General features: G+C 41.6%; 2 protein-coding genes across 2 annotated transcripts in view; both read right to left on the reverse strand.

Annotated features, from left to right (window-relative positions):
- Positions 1 to 1784, reverse strand: part of LOC147711819 (uncharacterized) — a 28088-nt gene extending 26304 nt beyond the window's left edge. The window contains exons 1-2 of the mRNA XM_086924959.1: positions 1283 to 1784; positions 766 to 996 (exon numbers count right to left, since the gene is read on the reverse strand). Coding sequence (XP_086781085.1) covers positions 766 to 996; positions 1283 to 1784 — 733 coding nt within the window. The remainder of the gene's footprint in view (positions 1 to 765; positions 997 to 1282) is intronic.
- JAKMIP3 (Janus kinase and microtubule interacting protein 3) overlaps positions 1 to 18562 on the reverse strand; it is a 776485-nt gene that overhangs the window by 220253 nt on the left and 537670 nt on the right. The window lies entirely within an intron of this gene.

Here is an 18562-nt window from a genome sequence, read left to right on the forward strand (position 1 = left end):
AACCTTTAATTTTTCAAAATTAAATGGGTAACAAAAACCTGGAACCTGTTAATCCACAGGACATACATCTGAGAATGTTTGCTCACAGTGTCATTCTCTTTTATTAATATATATGTTGAATTTTCTTTTTAATTTTTTCCCCTTCTGCTACTCCTGCGTTGGCCTGGACCACTTCTCCTCACAGATGTATGTTGGCTACCAAGGCTTCCACTCCTCATGTCAGGGGTGTCCAAAGTGGGCATAGGGTTACTGCTGGTTCTACTGGAAGTGTCCTCAGACTCAATGGCCTCAAAGAACGCACTTGGCCCTTTCTGACAAGTTTTTAATAATTCAAAAGAATGGGATACTTTATCCAGCCCTTTGGCAACATTTCTACTGCATTGACCAACCATGCGTTGCATGGTAATGCTTCGCCTATTACTCTGTGCTGTCACAGTGCACAGACTATTTATAGCTGCATAGTACTTCTTCAGTCTGATGTTATGAGTGCGAGAATCCCTCACTCTGTTTGACTCTGCTCTTTCAAATGCTACACAAAGTCTGTCCATGGAGTCAGTCATCCGCATCATACCATCACCCACCTTATTGTTACTCTTGTTTAATTTATTTAGTTGGGATTAATTGACCTTAATGCTTTATGTTGTTTTTGTTGCACTGAAAGCATGTTGTTTTCCAAACCAGCAAAAACATTTGCTGTCTCTGTGACTTCTCCCCTGCTTCTCCTGGTATTATTGTTAGAATATGATCTTCTTGAAGCAGAATTACTAACTGTGTCAAGATGTATAACTTCCTGTTCTGACACATTTATGTTATTTGTTGATCCCTCAGGTTCATCATCTGATTCTTCAAAAGGTTGCAGTTGTGCAACTGCTTTTCTTTTTCTTCTCATAAAAGACAATGATTCATGCTCATCACTGACATTTGCTTCTTCTGGGGCTGTAATATGTTCCTGTGAGGATTGCCCCCCATCACCATCATGTGAATCTACAACATGATCTGGGAATAAAAAAAGAGTCACATGAGATGCTTGCCTGTCTGTGTGCTTCATAACTATTAAATTAAGCTAACTAAAGAGGTAGTATTGTGTACTTATTCAGATGCATGTATGTTGGTGCAGCTTAAATGTACTGCATATCATAAGTATGCAGTAATGTGAAACAAAAAAGGGGATACATTTTCACATTTAAGTGCTGTTATTTATTAAACACATGGAATAATGCTCACACACTCATACACTCATGCTTCTAACTTATGCAATGAAAAAGTCAAGCATCCTGCTTACCATGTTCAGCAACTGTGTGATCAGAACTGTCAATGGCTGAGACTCCGGAAACACTTTCATGCTGAATTGTAGATTCAATGAGCTCCTCATGTGGGGTTGGTTGGTCCACATTTCCAGATCCTCCACCAGTTTTATTGGCATCCTTTAGTCTCTCAGCAAGTTTTTCCTTTGCCCTCAGCCTCATGTCGTACCAACGCTTTTTAATTTCATCAATTGTTCTTGGGATAACACCAACTGCATTGACTTTTTCCTGGATTTCCAGCCATAACTTCCTCTTCCTGACTTCAGGAACATATTTGGATTGCTTTCCAAACAAAAGTTCATGATGGCAGGCCATTTCCTCCACCAGTGTCTCCACCTCCCTCTCCGAAAATGTTTGCTTCCTTTTTCTTTTCTCTACTGAGGGGCCTCCTTCTGAATTTGCAGCCTCCATCCTGTAGTCAAGCAGCTCCTCTCTCCAGTCAAACAGGTTTCCAACTGCCACTTGGTGTGGCTCAGGCATGCAGGTGAAACTAATCAAGCCCATTTCCTGAGTATGACTCAGCTATTTTGTAGTTGGCAGCAGCAGATTCACGCTTTTTTGCGATTTCTTAATTTGCGAAATTCGCAAATTAAGAAGTCGCATAAAAGTCTAAGAATAAATTGCGACTTTTAAGGAATCGCAAAAAAGTCGCAGAAACATACATACATCGCATTTAACGATTTCTTAATAGCGATTCGCAACGACTCGCTATTAAGAAATCGCTAACGAAAATCTTGATACATCTACCCCAAAGTCACTGTCCTCAGATGGCTGAGGTTTTACGGAAAACGTTTACATGATGTTTTAAGATCTATCAGTATGTCATGGTAAGCAAATGAAATTTTAGAGTTGGTTGTTTCTTTTTGTTAAGGACTAGCAGTTCTTGTAACAGAGTTAAGGGGTGTACCCAGTTTTAGCAATACGGAGTTATTTAGCATTAATGGATATTGTTAGAATATTAATATTTGTTTTTGCTGATATGCACGCTTTGTTAAGTGACTATGACATATCTTGTTGGAATATACAAATTAAATTAAATATTTTGTTTGCACTCCTAGATGCCCCTAATGAAGGGAGTGTTATTTCCCGAAATGCTTTGGGCTTTGGAAATGCCGGGGCCGAGGAACGGCATCTATCGCATTCATCAGTGTCCTCTAGCTGGAATCGCTGCATTTTTGCGGGTGTATAGTACAGCCTATGGAGGAACTTATAGTGTATAATGCGGTGTCTGCTGCTCAGAGAGACCCTTTCAGTATGTAGGCAGCAGGTCTCCCATTGTACATCCATCAGCTGTTCTCCCATTTCCGAGTGCCATTTCGCCCTCGCCTGGGCCGCTTTCCTTACTGTTTGGGTATGCACCGTGTTATATACTAGGCGCGTTGGTTTAAGTCTTTCCAAAGTAATATGAAGCAGAGTCAGACGCTCCGGTTCATCCGGACATGCCGGTGTAATCGCTTTTATACCTTGTCTCAGTCTGACGTATAGAAAAACATCTAATGGTATCTGCATCTCTGCAGGACACATGTGTGCTAGTGAACGGAATTTAGTTTCATGGTACAGATCTCCGCATGTAGTTACCCTAAACTTCTCTTTGAATTTCCTAAATACTCCTTCCTGTAGCAGCGGGATATCAGGGTGGTAGGCGACAGGCATCAGGGGCGTATATGCCATTTGCACCTCTAGAAACCCCATTATTCTATGCCATGCCTTAATCGAGCTATAAAGGGCGGTGGGCTGCTGGTCTCTCTGTCCAATTCTCGTATATATTGCCCCCTCCAGTGGGATAGGGTGCACCAGCCAATGCTCTGCTGCAACCTGTGGCATGAAGCGAGGTTGCTTGACCCAAAACCACGCAAATTGCACCTGTGCTGCCGTATAGTACAATTCCATATCTGGAATCCCGAATCCTCCCAGGGAGTAAGGTCTAGTTAACACCTCCCACTGTAGCGGAGGTTGTTTCCCTCCCCACAATAGTCGTATTAATGCAGTTTTCAGAGTCTTGAAGAAATAGGAACCCGGGTAGTAGGGTATGTTCAGGAATAAGTATAACTCCTGTGGGAGTACCACCATCTTAATTAATGACGCACGTCCCGCCATGGATAGTGGGAGCGCCACCCATCTCTTCACATTATCCTCAATCTTAGTCATAAGAGTACCATAATTCACCCTCAGCAGTTCCTCTCTATTCCTCGTAATCTTGACACCTAAATATTTAAGCTCCTCATCACACCATTCCAAGGGGTACTCCATTTCATACCGCTGAACTGCATCTGTAAGAGGAAAACAACTAGACTTAGGCCAGTTGATCTGTACGCCAGAATACTATAAATTCCCTAAGTATCTGGTTCAAGTTTTGCTGAGGGTTTCGGACATATAGAGTAATATCGTCTGCGTATAGTGAAATGAGTATCTGGTGTTGAAAGCACCGCAGTGCTTTGTCATTATGGCACTGTCTCAATTTTGCAGCAAGAGGCTCCACTGCCAATGCAAAAAGCAACGGTGACAGTGGGCACCCCTGCCTAGTACCCCTCGTGATCTCGAACGTGTGGGAGGTGTGCCCACTGATCAGTACCTTAGCCATTGGTTTAGTGTAAAGTACTCTAATCCAGTCAAGGAACAAGGGCGGGAAGCCCATACGCTTCATTACCCCAAATAGGTACCCCCATTCCAACGAATCAAAAGCCTTGGTGGCATCCAGGAAAATTGCAGCCATAGGGAGATCAGGGGAGATGGCGTGGAGTACTGCAAAAACGTCCGCAGGTTATGCGGCGTTGCCCTACCAGGTACAAATCCTGACTGGTCTGGCAGTATCAGGTGGTCCATAAATAGACTCAGTCTTGAGGCTATCAATTTAGCCAGAATTTTCGCATCACAGTTTAGCAGCGATAGTGGCCTATAGGAGTTGCAGCTGTCCAGGAGCTTCCCTGGTTTGGGCAGTGATAAAATTAATGCTTCGCGCATTGATTGCAGCAGTATCCCCACCTCCAATGCATCTTCATAAACCTCTCTGAGCACAGGGGCCATATTGTCGATATATGTTTTATAGAATTCCACCGGAATACCATCAGTACCAGTGGCCTTTCCGTTCTGCATGCTTATGATAGCTTCCCGTACCTCATCTAGCTCAAAGGGGGCGCATAAAAAGGTTCTCTGTGTATCACTCAACCATCCCAGTGCCACCTCCCCCAAGAAGTCATCCAGATGTTCACCTGAGCTCCCTCTAGTAGCTTACAATGAACTATAATGGTCAAGGAAGTCTGCAAGTATACGGGAAGTCTCCCGGTGTACGTCACCGTTCAGAGTTTTCAGTTCCGTGACTATGTTGGCCCTTCTCTGTTGACCCACTTTCTGCGCCAGTATTTTACCCGGTCTATCCCCTTCACCATAGTTTCTGGCTATCCGGTGTTTGTGTTAAAATTTCGTCTCTCTCTGCGCTTCTTCCATGTACAGGGATAATTTCTCTCTAAACGCTGCCTGCGCTTCTGTAGTGGGGGCCTCAGCAAGCTCTCTTTAGGTCTCTATCTAGGGCTCTGATCTTGGCCTGTATGTCTCTGAGCACCCCTGCACCCTTCTCGATGCAAAACCCTAGCAAGGTCACCTTGAAGGCCTCCCAGACCAGTTCCACACTGAGCACAGAATCCTTATTTCTTTGAAAGAAGTCAAGGATTTCCTCACATAGCTCTTCCTGAAAAGCTATATCTAACAATATGGAGGGGTTCATTCGACAAGGGCTGCGCGACATGTTAAAGTCTGCAGAAGATAGAGTCAGCAAAACTGGAGCATGGTCAGAGTAGGTCCTCGCACGGTGCCTTGTGCTTTTAATTGCGGGAGCAAGACCTTTAGATACTAAAAAAAGATCCAGTCTGGCCCAAGACTGAGCATGTGCTGTGAAATGCGTGCCTTCCCGTATCTTAGGATAACTATGCCTCCACGCATCCACTAAGTGATATGCCTCCCTAATGTCCCGGAGAACTGCCTGCGACCTTGTGTAGTGGTGTGAGGCCGGATGTGATCTGTACTCACCAGGGTTGTATGTGACATTAAAATCCCCCCCCCCAGATGATATGTGTGGCATCTATATCAAAGATCTTGGACCAGAGGTGATCAAAGAAAGATGGGTTGTCTGTGTTAGGCCGATAACAGCACACCATCAGTATAGATTGGGTACCAAGCCTACCCCACGCCATGCAATTCCTTCCTTCCTCAATGCTTAAAGAGGCTGCCAAATGGAAGGGCACCAGCTTTCTAAACAGTATCGCAGTACCACGGGCATAACTTGAATAGGATGCAAAAAGCCGAGTCTCCGCCCACCTAGTCCCAAAGGTAACAGGCTTGGATCGAGGGCAGTGTGTCTCCTGTAGCATTGTGATATGGGCCTGGTGGCGGTCAAGATAAGATAAGACCTGTCTCTTTTTACGGGGGTCTCCCAGCCCTCTTAAATTCCATGTGACGACATGAATTGCACTACTAATATCCCCTGTTGCGGTACCCATCATAACACCTTTCTACCAGTGGCATAAATAGTCGGATTTCCCATTGCACCTGCACCCAACATTTCAGTCTCACCGTACCATATCCTACTTGAGCTACCATTTATCTCTGAACAGTCCTTCGAAGGAGCATACAATTAGAAGGCATCAAACAACCCAACATTCCCCAAGTCCTCCCCTCCTCCCCTCCTCCCTCCACCCACTGAAGCAACCCAATTTTGCCAGTATGTTGCGACCCCCCTCTACCCTCCCTCACCCTTCCCAACATTTCCCAACAGAAGCTAGTTCAAAGGCAGCTGCACCGCCGCTGTCCAACAGTGGGGTAAACACTCTGGGGGCGCACTCTAGAGGACCACACAAGTTCTCCTCTCCCAGTACAGTCTCATCACTGAGCCAGCAGTACCAGTTCAGCGTGGGAGAGGCGGTCCGGAGTCCAATAGTGTCCGGCATCTGGAGCACGCCTGGCCTTACCTTACCTCATATATGTTGACCCCACCTCTCTTACTTGGTAGCCTCATTGTTTCGGGTGCACGCGTCTCTCAGTCACTCACTGCGGAGGATCATTTTCTCTGGCCGGGGATGATCTCTGCGATCCATTATGGTTGTCACAGTCTTGGTTACGCAGTTTTAAGGATTTTAAATAGTCCTCTACCTGCCCAGGGTTAGTGAAAACATTTTGTTTGCCTTGGTGACTCACCCGAAGGCGTTCAGGGTACAAAAGGGCATAGTCTATTTGTGCATCTCGAAGCTTCCTTTTAACGTCTATGAACTTTCGGTGCTCCTCTTGCACTATCGGGGTAAAATCAGGGTATATGGAAAACGAGTTGCCCTCATAGGACAATGTCTGCTTATTTCGGGCAGCCCGGAGTGCCACATCCATGTCGCGGTAGTTAAGGAGGCGGGCGATGATGGGCCGCGGAGCCGCTCCTAGTACAGGCCGCAGACCTAGCGACCTATGAGCCCTTTCAACAATGAATTGCGGTGAGAAGGCATCCTGACCCACCGCAGACAGCAACATCTTCTCCACGAATTCTTCCATTTTGCCTGTGTTTGTGGATTCCAGAATTCCTACTACGTGGATATTGTTTCTGCGACTGCGCGCTTCCAACTCCTCGTTCTTGGCCGCAATAGTTCTCAGGATGGTGTCCATTCGAGCCAATTGGGATGTGTGGCCAGCCGTGAGGTTATCGGTGTCCGAAATATGCGTCTCCGCCTCCGCTATGCGTTCATCGTGCGCATCCAGCTTGTGCGCTATTGCGTCCATTCTCGAGGACATGCGATCAACTTTGTTGACAATCGTCGCAAACCCTTGCCTCATTTCCTGTAACATGTGCTCCAAGGCTGCCCCTTGCGACCCATTTGCACCCTCCTCCTCCTGTGCCCGTGCCCCGGTCTGCTTGGGTCTGGTCCCATTTCTTGCGTTCTCAAAACTGATTTTCGGTTGCTTGGCGTCTGTCTTACCAATTTCGAGTGGTGCCTCGCTGTCGTAGAAGAAGAGGAATGTGCCCAGGCTAGGCTTCTCATCAAGGTCTCAAAGTCTGTGCACCACTACTCAAATAGGTGGGGGGGGCAGCGTTCGCAAGTCACCAGCGTGGAATGGGTGTATAGGACCCTCTCCAATCCGCCTCGAGTGGCAAACCTGCGATCGCCGCCTCTGCTGCCACTTCTGCTACCTCAGCCGGGCTTTTCGTTTTGTAGAAGAAAATAGTGTCATGAAGCGCCATTCAGGAAGCAACACCAGCCTTTTCTCTAGGGGCGCTAGTTCTGGGACCCTCTCTGTACTGTGCCCCGCTGAGTCCCATATACAATGTCAACAGTGCCACTGCCTATTTCACAAGCCAAGGGTAAATAGCCTCCAGCACAGGCCCTTGCAGCAGGAAGGGTCTCACTGCACCACCCACTGTATGTTGGTCGGCTTTTTCGCACTAGAGGGGGGAGGGGGGCATCTCCACAGCCCGATCCAATGGTATACCATTAGCACCTCACAGCGGTAATCAGGGCCCACCCGTCACAGCCAAATAATGAGTGTCTTGTACCTGCACGTGGGCCCCTGTGCTCAGCCCACGCAGATGCCAGTTCCAGTCTTATCCCTCAATAGTGCTGATGTATGCCCCCGCCTGCCTGCCGCTACTTTAATGTCCAGGGCGCGATGGCCAGAAATTTGGTCTGCGAGGTCTCACAGGCAGGCAGTGTTGAGCTCAGTCTCTGTGTGAACCGGCCGTCCAGGCCCCGCAATCCGCAGCACACCAGGCTCTTCCATTCCTCGGCCCTCTGCTCACTATGGCCGTCTTGCTGCTCCATGCTGGCGGATGTTTTGCGGCGTACCCTGCATCCGAGCCTCCGTGCCCCCTGGCCGCCGCCGCCTCCACTCTCCTCACCTCTGCCGTTTTTGTGTTGATCCTTCTCCAGCAGGCCGAGGCTCGCTGAACACCCCTCTCGCATAGTGCTTCTGAGCCGCGCAGTCCGGCACTAGGCTCTGGGCCTCGGGCACCTTCTCCTACGTCCCGCCTCCTCAAGACCTATTCTCCGCCCCTCAGGCCTCGGTCTTTCCTGGGCAGTCAGTCTGCTATGCTCGTCCGTCCCCCTCGCGCCAGACCTCCGGCCAATCTTCCAAGCTGTCTCCCGCCATCACCTCGTCACCATTCCGCTTCATCGTCTCAACAAGTGTTCTCCAGGCAGTTATTTATTTAAATCAAGTGGCCAGGACGTGCTAGCTCACTCGCCGGCAGGATAAATAAAGCATTATTGCTCCGGTCCTCCGGAAGCCTCACGTAAGTGTGGCCATTCGGTTGTGCGCCCTCTAGCGCCCCCTCTCCAGGCGAATAATTACTTATGGCAGTGCATTCTGGGATATTGAGTAACCCCTACTTAATCACACAGCACACTTGTTCTGCAGCTTTAACACACAAGTGTTCACGTCCCTAATAGATAGAACCAGTCACCTGTAAATCCTTATCTAGGGCGGTGTTAGTTATAAAACACTGAGTTAAGGAAAGTAGAATATGTTTGTAAGCAAATGAAATAGACGTGCGATGGCTGGTTATGAAATGGAAACACAAAGTCACTGTTCTCAGATGGCTGAGGTTTTACGGAAAACGTTTACCTGATGTTTTAAGATCTATCAGTGTGTCATGGTAAGCAAATTACATTTTAGAGTTGGTTGTTTATTTTTGTTAAGGTCTAGCAGTACTTGTAACAGATTTAACAATACGGAGTTAGTTAGCATTAATGGATATTGTTAGAATATTAATGGTGGTAAACCTCAGGAATGCAAACAGTCGTCAGCTTTGAGTGTTTTATACAAAGTTTCATCATATTTGTTTTTGCTGATATGGGCGCTTTGTTAAGTGACTATGACATATCTTGTTGGAATATTCGAATTAAATGAAATATTTTGTTTGTACTCGTAGATGCCCCTGAAATGCATTGGGCTTTGGAAAATAAATCATGGCATGAAATTCACCCTATGCTCTTGAGCTTTTTTTGAAAATGTATGTCAAAACGGATTGAATAAAATGAATTGAACAAAAAAGAGATAAAAAATGAACAGATAAAATTGTGAAAAAGCATTAAAAAAGTATATGAACTTAATTCATTGGATTCAAGCTACTACTGGGCTGTGCAGCTTTGTGGAACCAAAGTTGGTTCCCTTTGTGGTGAAGTTATGGTTGCACCGCAATGAGACGAAGCACATAGAAAGTATTGCACGCCAGAATTGTTTGAAAGATAAACTTGGTCGAAATAGTTGGAGAAATTGAATTATAATGGTGTGCATCTCATCTCCTTTGAATTCAAAGTGGTAGAATAGCCATTCTAGGCCAACACCCTGTCTTTCTTTTGTCTCCAGCTTCCGTCGTCTCCACTCATGCTCTTGTTTCTAGCTTTGCTGCCTCCCTCCTGTCCTGTCATCCCATCCAGAATAACAGCCCTCTAGACATCTTTCTCTGCACCCCTACAGAGCGGATCACTGACAAAATATCGACCTACAAAAATATTGAGGGCAAGAATATCGACATCCTATCTACAACATAGTAAGTACAAAAATATCAAAAAAATAATATAGATGTAAAAAATATCGATGTTAAAAATATCGTTATTTTTTTTATAAAATATAAATGTAAAATAAAGTAAATAATACTAATAAATAAATTCTACATACTTAAAAGTATCTAATAATGTTTAAAATTAATAAATAATACATATATAATAATAAGACATTATTTAAATATATACAGTAAATATATAATATATATGTACTGAAAAATAAATTGTTATAATTATTTTACTAATTTATTAATTAATAAATTATATTTAAAATTACAATTACTTTTACAAACATAAAACAATAACATTAATAAAAATTAAAAAATATAAAAAAATAAATATACTTGTAATATTTTTTTAATTATTTATATAAAACTTTGGATAGCGTAAGGGTAAAAATTACTATTCCCACTCCAGAGAGTGCAACAGTAGGGAAAGCGTTGAATAGCGTAGGGGTAAAAATTACTATTCCCACTCCAGAGAGTGCAACAGTAGGGAAAGCGTTGAATAGCGTAGGGGTAAAAAATAATATTCCCACTCCAGAGAGTGCAACAGTAGGGAAAGCGTTGGATAGCGTAGGGGTAAAAATTACTATTCCCACTCCAGAGAGTGCAACAGTAGGGAAAGCGTTGGATAGCGTAGGAGTAAAAATTACTATTCCCACTCCAGAGAGTGCAACAGTAGGGAAAGCATTGGATAGCGTAGGAGTAAAAATTACTATTCCCACTCCAGAGAGTGCAACAGTAGGGAAAGCGTTGGATAGCGTAGGAGTAAAAATTACTATTCCCACTCCACAGAGTGCAACAGTAGGGAAAGCGTTGGATAGCGTAGGAGTAAAAATTACTATTCCCACTCCAGAGAGTGCAACAGTCGAGAAAGCATTGGATAGCATAAGAGTAAAAATTACTATTCCCACTCCAGAGAGTGCAACAGTAGGGAAAGCGTTGGATAGCGTAGGAGTAAAAATTACTATTCCCACTCCAGAGAGTGCAACAGTAGGGAAAGCATTGGATAGCGTAGGAGTAAAAATTACTATTCCCACTCCAGAGAGTGCAACAGTAGGGAAAGCGTTGGATAGCGTAGGAGTAAAAATTACTATTCCCACTCCACAGAGTGCAACAGTAGGGAAAGCGTTGGATAGCGTAGCAGTAAAAATTACTATTCCCACTCCCGAGAGTGCAACAGTAGGGAAAGCGTTGGATAGCGTAGGGGTAAAATTTACTATTCCCACTCCACAGAGTGCATCAGTAGGGAAAGCGTTGGATAGCGTAGCAGTAAAAATTACTATTCCCACTCCAGAGAGTGCAACAGTAGGGAAAGCGTTGGATAGCGTAGGGGTAAAATTTACTATTCCCACTCCAGAGAGTGCAACAGTAGGGAAAGCGTTGGATAGCGTAGGAGTAAAAATTACTATTCCCACTCCAGAGAGTGCAACAGTCGAGAAAGCATTGGATAGCATAAGAGTAAAAATTACTATTCCCACTCCAGAGAGTGCAACAGTAGGGAAAGTGTTGGATAGCGTAGGGGTTAAAATAGCATACTTATAAAAAAAAGTTTTTTTTTTAATAATAAAAATATAAACAATTAAATAAATATAAACCATATACAATACCTATACATAATTATCAAAAACATGATTAGCTAAATAGATTTAACAAATAATAAATATAAAAAAATACTATTTTATAATATTTAATTACCAATTAATAATTAATTAACAATTGTATTATTAACAAGACAATTATTTTTAAAACATTATTACTTAATGAAATTTAAATTACTTCCCACCATATTCCCTTATAAACCCACTACCCACAACAGAACACATTTATCCATTTATGAATTAATTAAAATTAATTACCAAATAATTAAAATTAATTAACTATTAATTATAATTAATTACCAATCAATTACAATTATTTTATAATTCCTACTAAGTAATATTTAATTAAACATAATTAAATTACTTCCCACCCTATTCCCCTATAAACCCACAACCCGCTACAGAACATATATATCCATTAATCAATTATTAAAATGAAATACCAATTAATTAGAAATAATTACCAAATAATTATAATTTATTACTAAATCCTACTAATTAATAATCAATTTACCATAACTAGATTACTTCCCACCCTATTCCCCTATAAACCCACAACCCGCTACAGAACATATATATCAATTAATCAATTAATCAAAAAAAATTCCAATTAATTAAAAATAATTACCAATTAATTATAATTTACTAATAAATCCTACTAATTAATAATCAATTTACCATGATTAAATTACTTCCCACCCTATTCCCATATAAACGCACAACCCGCTCCAGTACTAAAACATATAATTTGCTTATAAATAAATGTATTATTATATAAAATTAATACACATATAATATTAAATATTTTAAATACTTAAGTTAAACATATAACACATAGATAATAATAAACTGTAAAATAATACAAATATCGATATTAGTGTTATCGAAATTAGTGACATTGATATATATGCTATCGATATTACTAACTTTGATATTACTTACATCGATATAAAGATTTTCGATATTACTTACCTTAGGGTCGATATTCTGTCCAACCATATTCTTGACATCGATATTCTGCTCCTTCGAAATTTCATACACGATATTATGGTAGGTCGATATTTAATACTCGATATTTTGACTGTGTACCCTACAGAGCACATTGTTGAGGATAACCCACTCCTTCTAATGACATTGATGTTTTCCAGGAACAAAATGCCCTACTGGAGTCCACTGAATGATTCGCAACCAAAGGTCTATCTCTACACAGCATGCAAACAATTTGTGTATGCTGCACAGATGTACCAAGGTTCTCATTTGCATTTTCTTAAATAGCGACTCCATCGGAATCGCTATTTAAGGAATGCAAAAGGATAGGTACAAAATTTGCGAGTCCCTTATAGTTATCCTACAGATTAGGAATTGCTATTAGGGAATCACAAATAGGAAGTGCCATCAAATTCCCGCCTATGGGCACAATAGGAAGCCAAGGGTGCCTCTGGACTTAAGGCCCCCCTGGAAGCACCTCGACTTTCCTAGTGCACATGTAAGTTCACATATGCTCATGTCACAATAAAAAAAAGCATTTTCAATGTATTTTTTTTATTTTGCACATGGTTACCATCAACTTGAAGTCGATCGTGATTGCATTTTCTAAATATTCAATTCACATTTAGGAAATGCTTTGTACATGTGCTTTAGGAATCGCAACTAGGTAATTCCTATTTGTGACTCCTAAATTGCAGTCGCAATATGCGATTTCTACAGTGTATATATCGCAAATTGCAACTTGTTTTGGCCCTTTGTATATCTAAAAAGGAAATTTAGAATTTCTTAACAGGTCAAAATAGCGATTTGGCCCGGTAAGAAATGCCTAATGGCTTTGTGCATCTGGGCCTTAGCCATATTACAAAATAAAAAATGGATAAGGTAAACAGGAAGGTACTCCTTGAGCCGAGTTTGTACACTCTCGTATTTTGGAGTAAGTTATATTTAATTCAGTTGATTAGAATTGAATTTTAAAAAAACGAACTATAATAAAGTTCTAAAGGACAAATCGATTTTTTGTGTGGAAAAGTAAACATTATACATTGGAAGCGTTTTTCACATTTGTCCATCTATAACAGATCTTGTGAAAATGCTGGCAATAGCAAAACATTGTTACTTTTTATAGCAAAGCTAGAAGACTTCGCTTGTTCCTAAGTTGCATTAAGACGTGAAATACTTCTTCTAAGATGGCCATTCTTCTTTTGGGTCAGTTCCTAGTTCGTGCAACTGTTTCAAACAGTTTTGAAGTTCTGTACATGTGCGGCTTTGTGGAAGATATGCGGGTACTGTTGCAAGGGTCGACGGTACTGTCAGTCCACAATGGTGTAGTTATATAGCTGGTTGGGCCAGGTTGTCAAAAATGTTATCGCATGCAAATGTACTGTCTAATCTTTGGCAGATCAAGAGGAATTTAGACCTAAAGCACGTTGTGATGCTTTTCCCACCTGACTCACTTTGCCCTCACTCCCTCTACTCGCCACTTTTCAAACCTTCACATACCCAATATCTTCCGCAATGGTCAACCACCCAAACCCTCTTTATTCCAAACAATCTGTACTCCCTCGACTTTGTGTATACATTTAAGTAGTGGAAGTCAGTCCATTAATTAATAAAGCGAATGCCTTGTTGCATCAGAGAATCCATGGTTCCACCTATGTTTTTAGTTGCATTCAGAGACATATTAAGGCATGGGCATTTGGGGAACATATTTTTGATGTGACCAGATATATTTTCTTATCTAGGCTGTGCCTATGCATACTTTATGTGTGATGGAAGCTTTCACATATCCACCATGAACAGAGTATTTAAAGTGAAGGTATGTTTATTTCAACAAGCGACCTTTCACCTTAAAGTGTATCCCTTCTACAATAGATATGGACAAACACACCCCTAATGCTGTACGTTCTCAGTGCTAGCTGCACTTAAACAGTATAACAAGCACTGGTAAAGTCAAAAGGCTAAGCTTTAATATTCTAACACATGCAAAAACAGGCATGCCCATATGCTGCTTGTATGTGTTAGCACCTTAGAGCAGGCCTATTGGCGTTGCCAATGAATGAAATTGGAGCGGCACCCAATACATTTTTGGAGTCAATATTGATTCGATATGTGGATCTCACTTTAGTAAAAAAAAGTATAGTATATGCTTGAATAGGGACAACAGGACAAATCAACTATCCGAATTGGAAAAAGAATTCTAGCACATTTATGATGTCACTTTCTCGAAGAATTGGCACTCTTCATTCTTGACAGCAGAATTCTTTACTTTTTTGACAACAGTTCAATGACTGCTTGATTGTGTGGCACAGTGGTTCGAAGTTCAAGCCTGAACTATGAATCTATTTCTCAGTCAATAAATAGTCCCCCTCCCCTTTCAACATGTTTAGTTGACTGGTAAGCCAGACTCAGCCTAAATATTTCAATATTCTAATGAATCAGTTTGCTGTCAAAAAAGTGGTCTGAGAACATGTTGATTCAAGTTATTGTGTTCTATAGGCGTCAAGCACAGGCCTACCAATAGTAATACACAAGTTGAGTTATTATAAAATAGAGTTAGTCCAATGGCATCGCATACAGGTCACAATGACTGAAATGTTAAAATGGAGTAGTGGCTTTTAGGACGTACAACAACACTATTATAATTTCAAAATCCTTGTTGAACTATCTTCCTGTATAATGTGCAAGTTCTTTGCTGATTATCCCTAAAGGGCTTTTCTATATTTATTGGCGGGTGACCAATTCTGCAATTCTGGTTTTTAACACTAATATTGATATTGGCGAATATTTGACAATATGTGATAGAGTGTTGGTCCTTGATCTGTTTATAAAGCTCATTTGCCAATTACTTTGATTAACACTTTCATTGTAGTTTGAGGAGACATCTGTTTACATTTTGTTGTCTGAGGACAGTATTCCTGGTATGTTTCCTAAATCTAAATCCCAACCACCATCAAATGTATTGGTGGAAAGGTTGGGTAGTGTTTAATATATTTAATCTGTCACTGCAATTACTTGTGTGCTGATCTTTTATTTTACTTAGAATTTTGGCAACATTTACCTGTATAAATTAAAAATAAAGCCTTCAAACTGCTTTGAAAAGATTTCCCTGGATTTATAGATCTCCTGACACACTCATTAGCGACAAAATAAAGAGTGGAGTGAAGTAAGTGACACATTTGGCTTAATACTGTCTTTCCTCCTTCCAACTGGCACACATCAAAAAAAGTCCTATTTGTCATGGAATTATTTTTAGAAAGGAATGACCATATATGTTGCTGTTAAGTATGACATGAAGTGGAGGGTTTTTATTTTCCTAGCTGGCAGATTGTTGAACCTACCTTATCTTTGTGGATGAATCAAACTCTAGCCCAGAATCTTACAAGTTGATTCAAGTAATAGGCTTGAGGGATCCCAGGACTATCAGGAGCTATTAGGTTCGAAACGTGACAACTGGAGTATTTTACATCCAGTGTCCAGGTGCCACTGTACTATTGAACCTACTGAGAACAAGAAGTGGTTCACTATCATTTTGGACTTGATCCTCATGCTAGTGAGGCAGAGTAGTTCTAAGGCTTACACAGAGAACTCAGCCAACACAGTTCTAATAATAATAAGGAAAATTAAGTCGGTGCTTTTACTTTGGAAAAATAAAAAATACTTTAAGTCACACACAGCAAAATGCAACACATACAATTACAAAACTACACAATGCACACTAAGCATCTCTGGTCCCTCTTGAGCTAGTGAATGGTGTAGAAATTCCTTGAATCCTTTAAACTATTTGAAACTACTGCCTGTGTGGTGTGTCACAAACATCAGGGTGTTAAACAGTACGAAAACCACTATCTACTGTGATTGGCTCAATGTTTTACATTGGTCAAATATTGTTCTCTGAAACTTGGGAGTTCTAAAATCTCCACAACCTTCTACCGCGGTCCCTACTCTCATGTACTTGCATGCAATACTTACTTTCAGAGTGGACCATGTAGTCACAGGGAGCAATTGTGGTCGGTGGCAGGGAGGCAGTCTTCTGAAGGTGTTCCTCTCACCTTGGTTTTGGATTGGTGCACGCCAAAATGGCACTCTACTATAGCCAGCCCCTGAGATACTTTTGTGGCTTATGTCTGACTGTGCAGAGACTGCTTGGCCCAATTCAAGACTTGCACCCAAAGCATGGCAGAAGAGCCCACACTCACTAGTCGACTGTCAGCACACCAAATATAAGTCCTGAGGGTTTAAAGGAATATCACGTTGCATTCTCTTGCAAGCAAATTTAATATTTTTACTAATCTGTCTGACTCTGCATTGCTTTTTAAATTATGCATGTATGAACCCCATTGCTTAAATCCATTACCATTTTTTAAATAGGACTCATTATCAGTTTCAGAAGGATGGAGTATTCCAACTGTCAAAGCAGCAATGGATCATGATAATTAACAGAAATTATGTAGATGAGAAGTGGGATATTAACAAATTCAAATAGCATCTTACAACGAGTTGCTCTTTCCTCAAAGAGCTAATTTCACTTTGTGCCTTGTATGCATGTGTCTGAAAAAAGACCAGTTGAAAGAAACGTGAAAGACTAAAAGCCACTGAATATTGGCAGGCAATTTGATTTCATGTAATCTAGCTTACACTGTTTCTGTACTACCTAGCATAATGCATGTCTCATAACTCCTCTTATATCAGGGACACTGCAGATTTTGAGATCAAGGGGCATATTACCAAGGGCTAGTATTGCCGCTTTCTCAGCGAATTGTGCAGAGAAAGCGGCGATACTGCTAGAGCCCTATTAACAAGGGCACTTTAAAGCCTGGCCCAAGCCCACTTTGCATGTCGGCGATAAACATCGCTAATGACATGCAAAGTGGGCGTTCCCACGTCCAACCACATGAAAAATGTGGTTGGAGGTGGGAACAACCTATCACCAAGGAAGGCGATGGGAGGAAAAGACCTTCGATAAACTCATTTATCGCAGGTCTCCCAACGCCTGCTCTGACCAGGCGTTAGGCATTGTTAACATGGGGGTGTGGATCATAAAGCTGAATCCACCCCCCATATTATCAAGGCCCACATTAGCGCATGAAAACAACTTTCGCTGGATTTCTATTCACCTCCCTGATGCGCATTGATAATTGTGCGCTAAAAAGGCGATGAAATCCGGCGATAGCCGGCGATACCGGAATGTGCGTTGTGCGTTTTCTAACGCACGTCTCGGTAAAATGCCCCCTAGATTTTTGTGTTTTGTCTTTTTTTATATCCATCCAGTTCGTTAAACTAATGTCACTGAGTAATTTTTCGTATCTTTCTCTGCGCCGAATCAATTTAAAATGTTCTGAAAGTGAAAGGTATTGGGTACCTATCCTGGGCCTCGTTTTCCTTCATCTGAACTAGATTGACTCAAGACCTCTAAACCAATAACTGGGCCTTGTCGTTGTGGAATTGGCATCAACGTGAAGTATTGTTTATCTCCAACTGCCACAAGGGTATCATAGACAAAGCACTCTACTCATAGTTTAAGGCTGATCTCAGCTGAAGCATAAATATATGCAGACAGCCAGTTTAGAAGGCGTGTTAGCATCTCAAAATCTTCCATTGTCTCTCACCTTTTTTCCAAAAACAATAACCTCTATCCTCCCTTAGGCATCAATGTTCCTACCAAAGCAACAGAGTATCAATCGCCAAATCACACCAATAACAAGTTATCTTATAGTCGTAAAATGATAAACTAAAATGCAGAGCTGGAAAGACAATCGAAGAAAATTCTCCTTCTAGAAAGTCAAACTGAATTAAAAAAATCCTCAAAGCTCTTACCAACAAAAGGACAGTTACAAATCCAACCCTTCTTTCTGATGTGATATGAGAATAACAGGCAAGTTTTGATTTTCTTACACATGAAAAATACAGCGGCCATCCTGCTTGCAATAGTCTATCCGACACCATTCTGGTGCTTTTTTTTAAGTCATCGTATTTTAGTGGAATGCCTCAACAAGGGCTTGAAAAAAGTTGCCCATGTCACCTGAACACCTAAGGAATTGGATTTGCTACCTCTGTAGGCCTGCATCATATTCAAAACTATATGAATCACCTGGAAGATAATTTTTAAAAAACAATATCCCAACATATTTGACCAA

Source organism: Lissotriton vulgaris, chromosome 5 (genome assembly GCF_964263255.1).
Source record: "Lissotriton vulgaris chromosome 5, aLisVul1.2, whole genome shotgun sequence".
NCBI lineage: Eukaryota > Metazoa > Chordata > Amphibia > Caudata > Salamandridae > Lissotriton > Lissotriton vulgaris.